A 12,469-nucleotide genomic window follows, 5' to 3' on the forward strand; every position below is an offset into this window, starting at 1 on the left:
CTAAAAAAACCTGCAACACATGTGTTCATTTGACTTTGACCAGGCACAAATATTGTCCTGGACGTATAAATTAGTCCCATGTGAACATGTGTTATTGTGGTCTTGAAATTTGTTAGGGATAAGCCAGTCGCTGTGCAGGCAACATGTGGCACGATTAGGTGCTAATTTGATGACAGCCGTGTGCTCTTGAATCATAGCTGCTATATGCAATAGATGGTTAGCACAACAATGTAGAATTGTAGCAAATGCAGCTTTTCCAACCAAACTGTGTGGATATCTTCCGGCAATATAAGACACAATCAATATAGCTGGTCCCCAGAACAACAACGTTTTCTGCATGGCATGGGAAGAAAAATTAAAGTTAATATCCAAACAGCACTCTGAAACACAATAGACAGCAATGTTTTCCCGTGTTTCTACTCAGCTCATCAATTGCGCACTTGTATCTATTGACTTATAAGAATGCTGGAAAGTGCATCTTTGAATATGACTAGGCCATGCTGAAGAATATACAGGACAGTTAAGTTTGGATCATCTTCTTGAGCGACAGACCAGCAAAAGCACAATATTCTAGTTTGAAGGGCTGAAGTGACTTGTAATTGAATGCCTGTCGTGTGCATATAGGATATTGTGATCTATAGAAATGTAATGTACCCAAAAAAAAGGAAGTGTATTACTCCCTCCGTCCGGAAATAAGTGACATGAATTTGTATAAGTCTTATTTTAGGACGGAGGGAGTAGAAAATGTCAAATCTCTTTTTCTACCGTGCATCATGTGTGTTCTTACTTCTCACAATATTTTTCATTCTGTGTTGGATTGAACTTTGTCTGGTGTTTCGTGTAAGTTTGTGTTGAGAATTACTCTATGATTTTGCTGGATGTAGTTTCAATGTATGGCAATTACTTTTATGAGTTAATAGATGTAGTTTTAATGTTAAGAAATTATTTATCATATGTTTTAGATGTAACTATAAATGTTAAAAGTTACTTTGTTGACTTTTTAAGATGTAATTGTGATGTTAAAAGTTACTTTTTTGGGCGTGTAAAGTTTTTCTTTCTTACTTTGTAATTTTTGCAAAGTGTTCCATTCCTATTGCTAAAGTAAGTTTCTGCCGATTTTTCTTGGGCGTGTAAAGTTTTTCAAATCGCATGAAGGAAGCAACCCAATGTGGGCGTGCTAGAAAATTTCCAAGTGAAGGGATGCTAAGAAAGGAAAACTTCTCCAGCGTGCTAGACTCACTTATGGGACCCACAGACCGAATAAAAAAAATACTCTGTCTTGCTCATTCCTCTCCCGCGAAATCCCCAATCCTTTCCCACGAAAATCCCTGATACCCCCAAATCTTCTCCAGGGATCTGCACCTAGCTCAATCTTCTATAGGGATCTGCACCTAGCTCCTCTTTGTCTTCAACCGCATCGGCGAGACGACTGCCGGCGCTTCCACCTCTAGGAGCTTCTCCCTTTCCATGGGGTGAGGCACACGACTTCTTTCCATTGCCTTCAATTGAATCAACTGAATTTTTAATCCAAGAGTTGATCCATTGCTCATTCTCCTTTTTTGTCCTATTGGTGTAGCCTCTTCTTTGTTCTTCATCTGGATTGCTTTCTTCATGGTCTCCTTCATGATGTGTATTTTGTGCAGCAGACATTGGAGAGGTGGAATCGACCAGCGATGAAGAAAGGCCAGCTCCGTAAGCTCTAAAGAAGGCGCCGGATTCAACCGACAATGTTGAAATGCCTGCTCCGTTAGCTTCAAAGAAGGCGCCGGATTCGACCGGTGACGATGAATGCCTAGGTTGACCTCCTCCATAGGTAAGATGTGTGGGTGGCCTGAAATTGGTTCGGTATGGAGCTTGCATGTTTCCTAGGTTGTATGCATGGATCTGGTGGATGCCCCGGTGCTGACCAAAGGGGTTGATGCTTGGATGATGACAAGGATGCATGTTGGAGGGATATTGAGAGGATGAGAGTAAGTTCATGGCAGCAGCTTGGATGTGTTGTTGGTATAGGCTATTTTGATTTTCTGGATGGTGGACGATTGGGCTCCATTTTTTGGATGTGTGTTGTTTCTAAAATTCTGAATTAGCCAACGGCTAGCGGCAATGGTATTTTTCTTTTGAATGCATCAGCTGAGCCCAAGTGCCGAACTTTTCCTAGGCCCCACAAAAGTCAAACGAAAGTTGGAACCGGATCATGTACTAGTATCGATGTCCCAAATTTTTTCTTAGCTCGCAGTAGTACTTTTTACCCTCTTAGCTATGCTTCTTGACCAACGCTGGGCTTGCTTTGCTCTAGTAATGAAACGCAGCCACGGAGCAGCTTTGACGGGGGCAAAACCACAAAAGAAGCCCGCGCTCGCGTTAGGATTTCTGCTTTTGGAAACAATTAATGGACACGGATGCAGAAGCGCTTTCCTAATCGGGACCACGATTCCCGTTAGAAAATGGTTTTGAAGGAAGAATATATATCTCACACGTAGCACAAAACAGTTTCCTTACATGGTACTCCCTCCGTTTCATCATTCTTGTTTCAAATTTGTTCAAAAATGAATGTATCTATTCCTAAAAAAAGTATAGATACATGTAATATTTTGACAAGAATCATGGAATGGAGTGAATAGTTAAATTGAGAAATAATAAACCTGACACCAACTGCGAAGCCACCTCCTAGAAGTCCATCCAACACAACAGAACGACGCATCACAGCTGTACCCACGATTTGATTCTTGTTCGACCATTGCCACCACAGCAGGTACTCCGCCGCTTCCCAGCCCACCGGATGACTCTACTTGCAGCTCCACCGATGAGCAGAATGTATCCTACACTAATCTGCTTTCTTTGCTCCTTTGCCCATCTGCTCCAGATTGGATTAGAAACCATGTAAGGGCCGTTCGTTTCATTCCATCCCTGCAGGGATCAACGGGATTATCAAGATTATAGGTTAAATTCCACTAAATCCTTGCGGATCCTTCTCAAACCATGTCTAACCAAACATGTCCTTAGCTTTCTCAAACAGAAGCCCCCTACACACAAAAATAATAATATAACGGGTCCTCTCCCATCCGTTTTTTAACTACACGAGTATGAGTGATTTTTCTAAAACAACATCTAAATTGGGATGGAGGGAGAGGGAGGGGAGCGAACTGTTCATGTTTACAATTTAGTTTGAGCATGTAGAAACAAACAACCAAGTTTTAGCATTACAAGATCTCGTTGTAGAATTCACGTATGCACTTTCTCCACAATTAGGCTTTCTATATGTGAAACGATATCTATCGATCGATCGATTGAGCCGACACCTTCTTTTAGTTGATCTCCCTTTTCCCATGGCGTTTCACTTTGGTGCAAAAAATTGCCGTCTCCCTTCCTCTTCTCCTTTCTTCTCCGATCCTTTGCCATTCCTCTGCGCTAGCCGCTAGGTGGAGCTTACAGAGCTCGGCCATACTGTATCATTTCACTGGAGATCGAGTTGGAGCTCAAGTCAGAAGTTTACACGCCACCGAGCTCGGAAAGGTGGTGAGTGTGGGTGGATTTTTCATGTCGCAGTCGCTTTTTTGTTCAAGAGAAAAGAGGATTTGATGTACACGCGCAATTTTAGTTTAGCCGGTAACACTACACTACTCCAGTATGTCGTCGTCCAATAATTATTCGTTTTTAACGGTACCACACAATTTTTTGGTTCTACAAACAATAATACTCGAAAAATGGTGGGGCCGCACCATGATTGATTGGTCGGGCCTGCCAGTCGGTCGTGCCAACCACACCGCTGCTCCTCCAGCTGGGACCACTCAACGCCTCCCGGGCCCCGCTTCCAGAGAGCCTCGCTCCCGTGGCCTTTCGTGCACGCACCCCGGAATCCTCGCACTAACGCAGACAGGTGGGCCCAATCAAGCGCCCGTGAAGTTCGGCCTCAGGTGGGCCCGCGACAGCGGCCGCTCGCTGGTTCTGGCGGCCGACCCGACGCGTTGTTCCAGCTGCAGACGCGCTGCGCGGCGCACTCCTGTCACAGGAATGAAGCATAGAAAAATCGCAACAGATCCGCTATGGCCACACGAGACAGTGGACTCTCGCTCTCAGGCCGAGGGACACCAGCTGAATAAACCCAATAGATTTTTCAAGCGCTTATTTGTTTCTCCCTGCCGCCTGTCCAGCCAGACTCGAAATGTAAAAAGACACTTTCGGAGCTCAATGAGCTTCCCTTCATAGATGACATATAAGGAACCGAGGGATTTTTGGTTTTCAGGAGGAGACACCTGTTTTCTACCGGTTGTTCAATAAACTCGAATTGCATAGAGGAGAAGCTATATACCCAATGTACCCAAAAAATGTTTTCTACGGCTTCTCTCGGAGCCCCTCATTGACCTATCCTATGTCCTGAATATCAGTGTTTAAGTTTCATGGCCAATCTCCGAATGCGAATTCTACCTCACGAACGACACCCACCAGTCTTTGTGACAATAATGTTTCAGAAATTTCTGCAAAAAAAAAGAAAACGTTCCAGAGAAAAATACCAAAATAACTTTAGAACAGGAATTTTTGTATACATTGCAACCAGAAATTTTCTGCACAAATGAAGGGACATATAAAGGTGGGTGTGCCTTTTTCTTATCCTAGAAGAATCACCTCTCCCGCACGACGGCCAGTAAGACGTCCTGGCCCCACCTGCAGGGAGACAGCGGTCGCCAATGGACCCACCTGTCAGCCGCAGCACACGAGGGCGTCCGGCTTAAGTCTGCCTGGTGCCCTTAAAAGTATCTCTCACGGCACAACGGCCACCTCTCTCTTTCTCTCTCTCTCCTTGCCGTCTGCCTGTTTCTCTCTCCTCGCCGCGCCGCCATGAACAACCTCCTCACTGTAAGTCCCCCCACGCCCCCCTCCCTCTCTCTCTCTGCCTCCCTCCCTCTCCTCTGATCTTCTCGCGCGGGTTCCCTTAATTGCTTCGCCGAGTGGCGGGGGATCCAGCGCGCCAGCTCGAGATCTGAGCGGGGCCTCTCGCCGTTCCCCCCTCCAGCACGGGGCTTCGAATTCGGGGAAGGACGCTGGTCTGCCGCTAGGAGCTCGAAGTCGGCTGCGCTTGATCTGCTTGTTTGTGTTGTGTGAGGAGCTGTGGGCTGGTTGTTGTTTTTGTAACTCACCGGGATGTGCAGCAGTTCAAGGACGGTCGTTCTGATTTTATCTGAGCTTTCTGCTTAGCCTGGAGTAAATTTTGGTTTGATTTTATGGTTACGGTTCCATTGATTGTTGGGTTCAACACTCATAATGGTCAAGCTGACAGTAGTTATTGGAACAGTCAAAATAACTAGTTATGAATTTCTGTGACTTTGATGTGCCGGAAAACTCCAGAACGGTCTTCTGGGGATCTTTGGTTCTTTGTGCACTATGTCATAAATTATGGATGATTTGCGACGGGAAGGAAGTGTTTGAATTTGGAAAATGACAGCTCGAATATCTTTGGCAGTTTATCTGTTCTGTTATGAATGTAGGCTTATGGTTATAATAATGTCACCTGGGGCACAATCCTGTTAGTTTGAGCTGGTGAAACTAGCACATTTGGCTTGTCAGATTGGATTCACAAAAATCTTGCCTTCTTCGGTACAAGTGCTGCAGTACATGTGTTACCTATTCTAAACATTCCAATTTTGTAGGATTCCTTTGAGCTTCCTCGGCGGGATTCCTCAAGAGATGGGGACATTGAAATGGGAATGCATCAGGCTGATGCTTCAGATAATTTAAAAGGTTTCTTAAAAAAGGTGCTGCTTATGAAATTCTTTAGTCTACGTGTCTTTGCCTTGTGTAACAGCTCTGTGTTTCCAGTTTCGCACTTCAGATTAATGATATGATGCTTTCATACACAGGTTGATGGAATCGAGGGCCTAATTGCTAAGCTGACGAATCTCTTGACTAAGCTCCAGGTCCATTCATTTATACTCCAATCTTGTTCATTTATCTCTGTCTCTGGTCCTTATCCTATGTTGATGTAGATTTTTGTTGCAACAATGTAATCTTGTGTCCCAGTAATAAGTTCCTTGATGAATTTATCAAAGCCATACAATTTATATAATATGTACACCTCGTTGTTGCTTGCAGACTGCAAATGAGGAATCAAAAGCAGTTACAAAAGCAAGCGCCATGAAAGGTGAGAACTTGCGTACTTTAGCAGAGCTAAACCTTATCCAAAATGAATGTGCACTCTCTTGAAAATTCCACTATTACTTATGGTCAGATGCAACGATACTTTTTTATAGCAATTAAGCAACGGATGGAGAAAGATATCGATGAAGTGGGGAAAATTGCTCGTACGGCAAAGACCAAAGTTGATGAACTGGAAAAAGATGTATGCTTTCACTTGACTGTGTTTATGGATGGCATTCTCTCTTAGTAATATCTGCATAAGTTAAAAGATAGGCATCCTTATTGTTTAATGCCCCTGTGAAACAGAACTTATCAAATAGGCAGAAACCTGGATGCGGTAAAGGGTCTGCGGTAGATCGATCAAGAGAGCAGACCACTGGGTAATTTACTGTTGATTTGTGTGTTTGATTGGGAGCCTGCTTGAATTAGTTGTTCCTGACCAACCACACTTGCTGATCTCTACAGAGCAGTGAAAAAGAAATTGAAGGAACGGATGGATGATTTTCAGGTACTGTGCTCCCCTAGCTGGATTACCGAATATACCATGTTTGTGATGATTCTCCTGCTCTGTGATTAAATATTTTCCAAAATGGTCCTTCAATACAGCAGACAATGAAGATTTAAAACTAGTCCATATTTCCATTTTGGCTATTTTTATATGCTTCTTCGAGCAGCAGGGAGAAATCACTCTGTTTTCGCATGCATATGGACCATCCAAGTATAATAAGTCTGAATATCTACTCATCTAGCTTTTTTTTTACCACGTAAAGTACCTCTTTATTCATCAAACGATGCATGCTCCTCCAAGAGGAACTCAAGGACAATCTGGCCTTCACAATCAACACCTAGCTTTTTATTAAAGAGGAAGTGGCTTCATTGGTACCTGTATGTTTTTCTTAAAGTTAAAAAATATGTTTAGCTAATGATCCCACTTTCATTAACCCCTCGATGTTAAGATTCTAGAAGAGCCATGTGTTTCTTATTTGCTATGATAGTATGAGTACCTGCTATCATTCAGATGTCTTGGAGGAAGTTGTGGATTACATTTAACATGTTGCACTCTGTGAGTGATATCGTGTTACTCTCTGACACAGGTTTTGAGAGAATCAATCCGTCAGGAGTACCGTGAAGTTGTTGAAAGAAGGGTGTTTACAGTAACTGGTAATCGCCCTGATGAGGAGGTAAATAGTTGCGACAACTTCGATCTATGGTTAACATTTGTATGTTGCTTCGCTATGATTTTTTTATACTGTGCCTCATGTTGTTGCTTTGGAACCTGCAGACAATTGACGATTTAATAGAGACTGGGAGAAGTGAACAAATTTTCAAAGATGCGGTCCAACAGCAGGGGAGAGGCCAGGTTTGTATTATGACATGGTCATTACTAATTGTGGGAGGATGCATCAAAATCTCATCAGGATGATCTTTTCTTTTCCAGGTATTGGATACCGTAGCTGAGATACAGGAACGACATGATGCTGTAAGGGATCTAGAGAGGAAGCTTCTGGAGTTGCAGCAGGTTACCTTTATTTGCATTAGCTCTTACGTAATCCTATAGTTTACTTCACAGACATGTGAATACAATGAGATAGAATGTCTTAATAATTCCCTATTTGCTTTGTTCTGCCATGTAGATATTCCTGGATATGGCAGTATTGGTTGAGGCTCAAGGAGATATGATCAACCACATAGAGACACATGTATGAGTCGCTGCTGTTACAAACAGTTATTTGAAGCAAGCAAACTGAATGTTGCTAACATCTCATTGTCTTGTTCCAAGGTTTCAAATGCCACCAACCACATACAGCAAGGTGTGGGTGCTCTCCAGAACGCAAAGAAGCTGCAGAAGAACTCGAGGAAGTGGATGTGCTATGCCATCATCCTTCTCCTTGTCATTGTGGCCATCATTATCCTCGCGGTTATCCAGCCATGGAAGAAGTAACGCCTGAGCACGGACAGAAACCGAAGATCTTCTCGGGATATATATATATATATCGCTTTTTTCTTTTCTTTATCTGTTTGTGCAATGTGTGTAGTTCTGTGGCCGATTTACACTCCTTTGTCGCCTGTACGTATGTTTCAACAAGACAAAGCCCATATTGTTTGCCCCCTGACTGGGCGCTGCTATTGGTTTGCGAGTTTCATATGCTCTAATTGGTCAAAACTGGTGAATGTGAAACGCGATTGTGCATCCTGATTCCTGAATCTTGACATCTTTCTATTGCAGTTGTGCACCAATAATGACAACGTGCAAGAACATTTTGCCATTTGTTGCTGGTTTTAGACAAGCACATTCGTCCTGGGTCTGATCATTGCTGACGCCTTGCTCTTGAACGACATCCAGGGGCTTAAAGTACTTCGTGCAGAAGGAATCAGGATGCACAGTCAGGTAGGGTGCCGACGGTTATGAGCAACTTGGTTGTTCTTTCAACTCATCTTTCTACCATAGTCATATAATGTCTCATATCCAAATTTAGTTAAAACATTGAGAAAGAAAAGGAAAAAATCTAGTTATGGATATATAGTACCAAAAAATTCCAATGCAACTATTAGTGGTGGCGGTCACTTTTAGACCGTGTCACTCATTGATTTTGGCACCTCAATAGTTGAGACGAGAACGGATATGAAATTATACAACCTATGATACGTAATAAATAATAGGGCAACATTCTTTTCGAACATGTAATGTATTTTCTTTCTTCTTTCAAAAAAAAATGTAATGTATTTTCTGGTCCGTACCAATACATGAGTACTGTGCTAGTTCTTGACGGATTGGCATATGACATTTCCTGCTCAGTAGTTTGGCAGAGCAATACTGAGTACGATTGCGGCGACAAACATAGCAGAGATGAGCAAAGCAAACAATGGCCTCCTAAGAGCTTTATACAAGACGCTGTCGGTGAAAAGATGAAAGAATTCTGGCAGTGTCGACGGGCGCTCGTGTATGTTGACAAGGCCCCTCCATCCGGCTCGACGCCATATCGCTTTCCCCACGCCAAAGTTCAATGGAACCCAAGCGGAAGGGAAGCAGATGAGCACTGAAGCCAGGCACGCGACGTACACAAAGACGATGAGCCAGCGGTTGACGGCGACACCCAGCACGAGCTGAAACGCGAACGCGGCAATCAGAAACTGCGCCCCCGCCTGCACCAGCCCTGAGGTCCAGCGCCTGTACCAGCTATGTTTGCTGCGTGGAATCCTTCTCGCGTCGCCGCTGTATATGAGGAAGCATGTGGCCACGATGGAGCAGAGGAAAGCTATGGTGTCCGACACCGCGAATGCCCTGAACGCGAAACTGCTGCCCAGTACCGCTGTCCCGGCACGCGCGCGGTCGTCGGCGATAAACCCCCCCGGCACGGTGAAAGCTGCCGCGAATGCCACGGTGGCGATCAGAACCGATGCAATTGCTCTGGCTTCCCCAATGTTATCCTTTTCTTCTTCTTCTTCTTCTGCGGGGGCAATGTTATCATTTTCTTCTTCTTTCTTGGCACGGGCAATCTTGTCCTTTTCTCTGTCCACCTGAAGACCAAGATCTCCTTCTAAAGTAAAGGGCGCTCTCGACCAACGTAGACAATTGTACAAAACAGTCTGCGGATTCTGTGGAGGACAAGGTAAGAAAGATAATTAGTAGTACTGTACAAACAGTACCTCTGATTCTGAATCTTTCGTCGCTCAGCTTATTAAAAAATATGCAAATAGTTCTTTACATCCATATTAATTATAGAAATATTACATGTATCTAGACGTTTTTTAGGTATAGATATATTCATATTTGGACAAATTTGAAACAACTAATATGAATCGGAGGGAGTAACCTTTTTTAATACTTTTCGTCACTCAACTGTCGAAGCAGGAAACCAATAATTTATCATCACGTACGAAACGGGTTTTAGTGCCGATGTGTCGTGATTTTGCACCCGACTTGCCATGTTGGCATTTGGTTGAGTGTCCGGTTGAACCCCAACCCCTGATAGCTGACAGAGGGTGTGCTGACGATCACTGTCACATTTCCTCCTGCCGGCATGGGTCTAATGCAGTTTTTTCTTGATTTTTGAAGCGAAAACAAATTGACTCAGAGCTAAAAAGAAATCTAAGCCAACATGACACGCTGACACCATGTTGGCACCAAAAACACTTTAGACAGGGGTAAGGAACCATTGATGTCTGGTTTTAATAGTTGAGGGAGAAACAGTATATGAATAAAGTTGAGAGATCATTTGATGTTGAGGGAAGGAAAATATACTCTTCTAAATATGGATGTTATAGCTTTGTCCTTAGTCAAAAAAATTAAAGCTAAGTTTATGAGAAAATAAGAAATATACTAGTACTAATATCAGATGTTAGAACTAAGCATAAAGGACAAAAAATAATAGTGATAACGCAATGAGTTCTCTTTTACCAGGAAATAGCGCCGAAGGCCGATTGCTCTTGCACGACGAGCAAGATCTCCAGCAGTTAGGCCATCCTTGTTGGTAATGCCCATATCCACACTTGTTGTCGCCAATATTAAGCTGGCAATCCCTGGATTTCCACTTTCGGCAGCCAGATGGAGCGGGGTATTTCCTTGAGAATCCGTGGCATTTAACAGCATGGTAAACATGTCATTTCGGCAAATGTGGCGAACCACCGTTTCCTGACCATGCTCGACAGCACGATGAAGAAAGTTTCTTCCTTTATCGTCGACCAGTTCATAGTAGTTGGGCCATCCTTTTGTGAGCTCATCAATTATTCCGGTTTCCGCCACCATAGCAGCAATATGCAGAGGAGATGATCCGCTGTTATCAGAAATACTGGCTAGCTCGAGGGAAGAAGCATGGCAATGCTGTAGGAATAACTCAACAATATCAAGTTTTCCATATAGCGCTGCGAAATGGAGAGGCGTTCTCCCTGACGAATCAGCTCTGGTTAGCAAAGTTAGGCCTTGTGGCTCCCAGCCCAGTATAGCTTGAGCTATTTCTGCTTGAAGGCTGTAGTTTGTCAGCAGGTGAAAGGAGGATGCATTCCATTCGTTGAATAAGAGAAAATTACTGAATTTAGGAGTCTGTATGCTGAAAACAACTATCATAACTCAAGTCCAAAGGTTCTTATTCGGTGGTGCTAGTACGGCATGGTTTTCACTTTCAATGAAATTTCAAAAATTTCAGTGGTCATAGTGGATGCCGAAATAATTATCTTTTGGTCAAAGTATTTCGACCATACACACAAATTCAAATCAATTTCACATCTTTATGTCAAAAAATCTCAAATTTGGAGCCAATTTCATGTGAGAATTTCGCTGAAATGAAAATCAAAATTCACTGAATTTCAGTAACTACAGCTGCGGCCAAAATATTTCTGAAATCGAAACTGAAAACCATGGATACCTTTGCTGACACTGGCCGCGACGTGCAAAGCAGTGCGTCCCGCGGGGCCAGAGAAGGACGCCGGCGACGGTGTTCCTTCAGCCGACGGGCGAAGCAACGCCCGGACCGTCGGCGCCGAGCCAGTCATGGCCGCCAAGTATAACGGCGAGAAGCCATCATTGGTAGCGAGCGATGCCATCTCGGGAGCCTCCGCCATTAGCAGATCTACCAAGCTTGCACGGCCGTGCCGGACCGCTTCGTACAAGGCGGTGGCCCCCGTCTGGTTCCTCGCCAGCAGCGCTGCTCCGGCCCTGGGCAAGAGGACGGCCGCCACGCCCGCGTGCCCGGCCTTGGCCGCGCAGTGTAGCGGCGTGTCGAGGCGCTTGTCGCGCGCGGCGGCCAGCGACGGCGCCCTGTCGCAGAGGAGCGTGGCGAGCTCCACGTGGCCGCGGCCGGCGGCGAGATGCAGCGCCGTGCTCCCGTTGCTCGTCACGCCGAGAATCGGAAAGGAGCCCGCGCCAGGGACGTTTATGGCGACCTGGCCATCATCGGTTTGCTGCTGGAGCCCATCGTCGGCACCATGCTCGTCTTGTTCTTCTTCTCTGCGCAATAGCTCCTCCACGCGGGCCTTGTCGCCGGAGATTAGCACTCGCAACCACTCCGCGTCGAGCGTCGTCTTGTGGTCAGGGCCGGATTCCACCGCTGCGGCGAGACCGTCCGCCATGACTGATTACTTAGGAGGAAGTCTAATCTCTGCAATGCTACTCTACTCGGGATGCTTGCTTTGTTTTCTAGTACTACTCTACTTGATCTGTGTTTACTTTGTTTTCTTCGCTTCGGTTGCGACACCAGTTAATTGTTCATGGAAAATGAGACGACCCACAGCTGGAGGCCATGTAAGATATAGTTTCCATTTTGTCCCACTCTCCTTTCTTTTTCTGTTCTACCAAGGGGGATAGGAAACTTCTTTCTTCGACATACTTTTTCCTCGGATC

At 44.6% G+C, this 12,469-nt stretch overlaps 2 protein-coding genes across 2 annotated transcripts; one reads left to right on the plus strand and one right to left on the minus strand.

Annotated features, from left to right (window-relative positions):
* Positions 1–4,701: 4,701 nt before the first annotated feature.
* Positions 4,702–8,337, plus strand: LOC100830762 (syntaxin-132). Its single transcript, XM_003557507.4, has 12 exons — positions 4,702–4,854; positions 5,646–5,750; positions 5,856–5,912; positions 6,088–6,136; positions 6,246–6,334; positions 6,439–6,512; positions 6,598–6,640; positions 7,227–7,313; positions 7,415–7,492; positions 7,571–7,651; positions 7,767–7,832; positions 7,913–8,337. Exons 1-12 carry the CDS (start codon positions 4,837–4,839, stop codon positions 8,072–8,074), a joined length of 909 nt encoding a protein of 302 aa, XP_003557555.1. The 5' UTR covers positions 4,702–4,836; the 3' UTR covers positions 8,075–8,337.
* Positions 8,338–8,617: 280 nt separating this feature from the next.
* Positions 8,618–12,388, minus strand: LOC100829455 (ankyrin repeat-containing protein At5g02620). Its single transcript, XM_003561347.3, has 3 exons — positions 11,496–12,388; positions 10,532–11,088; positions 8,618–9,729 (listed from the first exon to the last, which is right to left on the minus strand). The coding sequence occupies exons 1-3, from the start codon at positions 12,196–12,198 to the stop codon at positions 8,926–8,928; spliced, it is 2,064 nt and encodes a 687-aa protein (XP_003561395.1). The 5' UTR covers positions 12,199–12,388; the 3' UTR covers positions 8,618–8,925.
* Between the last annotated feature and the right edge of the window lie 81 nt (positions 12,389–12,469).

The sequence above is a fragment of the Brachypodium distachyon genome, chromosome 1, assembly GCF_000005505.3.
Source record: "Brachypodium distachyon strain Bd21 chromosome 1, Brachypodium_distachyon_v3.0, whole genome shotgun sequence".
Classification (NCBI taxonomy): domain Eukaryota; kingdom Viridiplantae; phylum Streptophyta; class Magnoliopsida; order Poales; family Poaceae; genus Brachypodium; species Brachypodium distachyon.

Excerpts from the sequence above, each read along its gene's own strand:
- LOC100830762 (XM_003557507.4), top strand. Across the intron at positions 6,137-6,245 it reads AAAAGCAAGCGCCATGAAAG|CAATTAAGCAACGGATGGAG; the intron begins GTGAGAACTTGC and ends ACTTTTTTATAG. Across the intron at positions 7,833-7,912 it reads TCAACCACATAGAGACACAT|GTTTCAAATGCCACCAACCA; the intron begins GTATGAGTCGCT and ends TCTTGTTCCAAG.
- LOC100829455 (XM_003561347.3), bottom strand. The coding sequence starts at position 12,198 with ATGGCGGACGGTCTCGCCGCAGCGGTGGAATCCGGCCCTGACCACAAG. Across the intron at positions 11,089-11,495 it reads CGCGGCCAGTGTCAGCAAAG|AAATAGCTCAAGCTATACTG; the intron begins GTATCCATGGTT and ends GCCTTCAAGCAG. Across the intron at positions 9,730-10,531 it reads GCCTTCGGCGCTATTTCCTG|AATCCGCAGACTGTTTTGTA; the intron begins GTAAAAGAGAAC and ends TGTCCTCCACAG.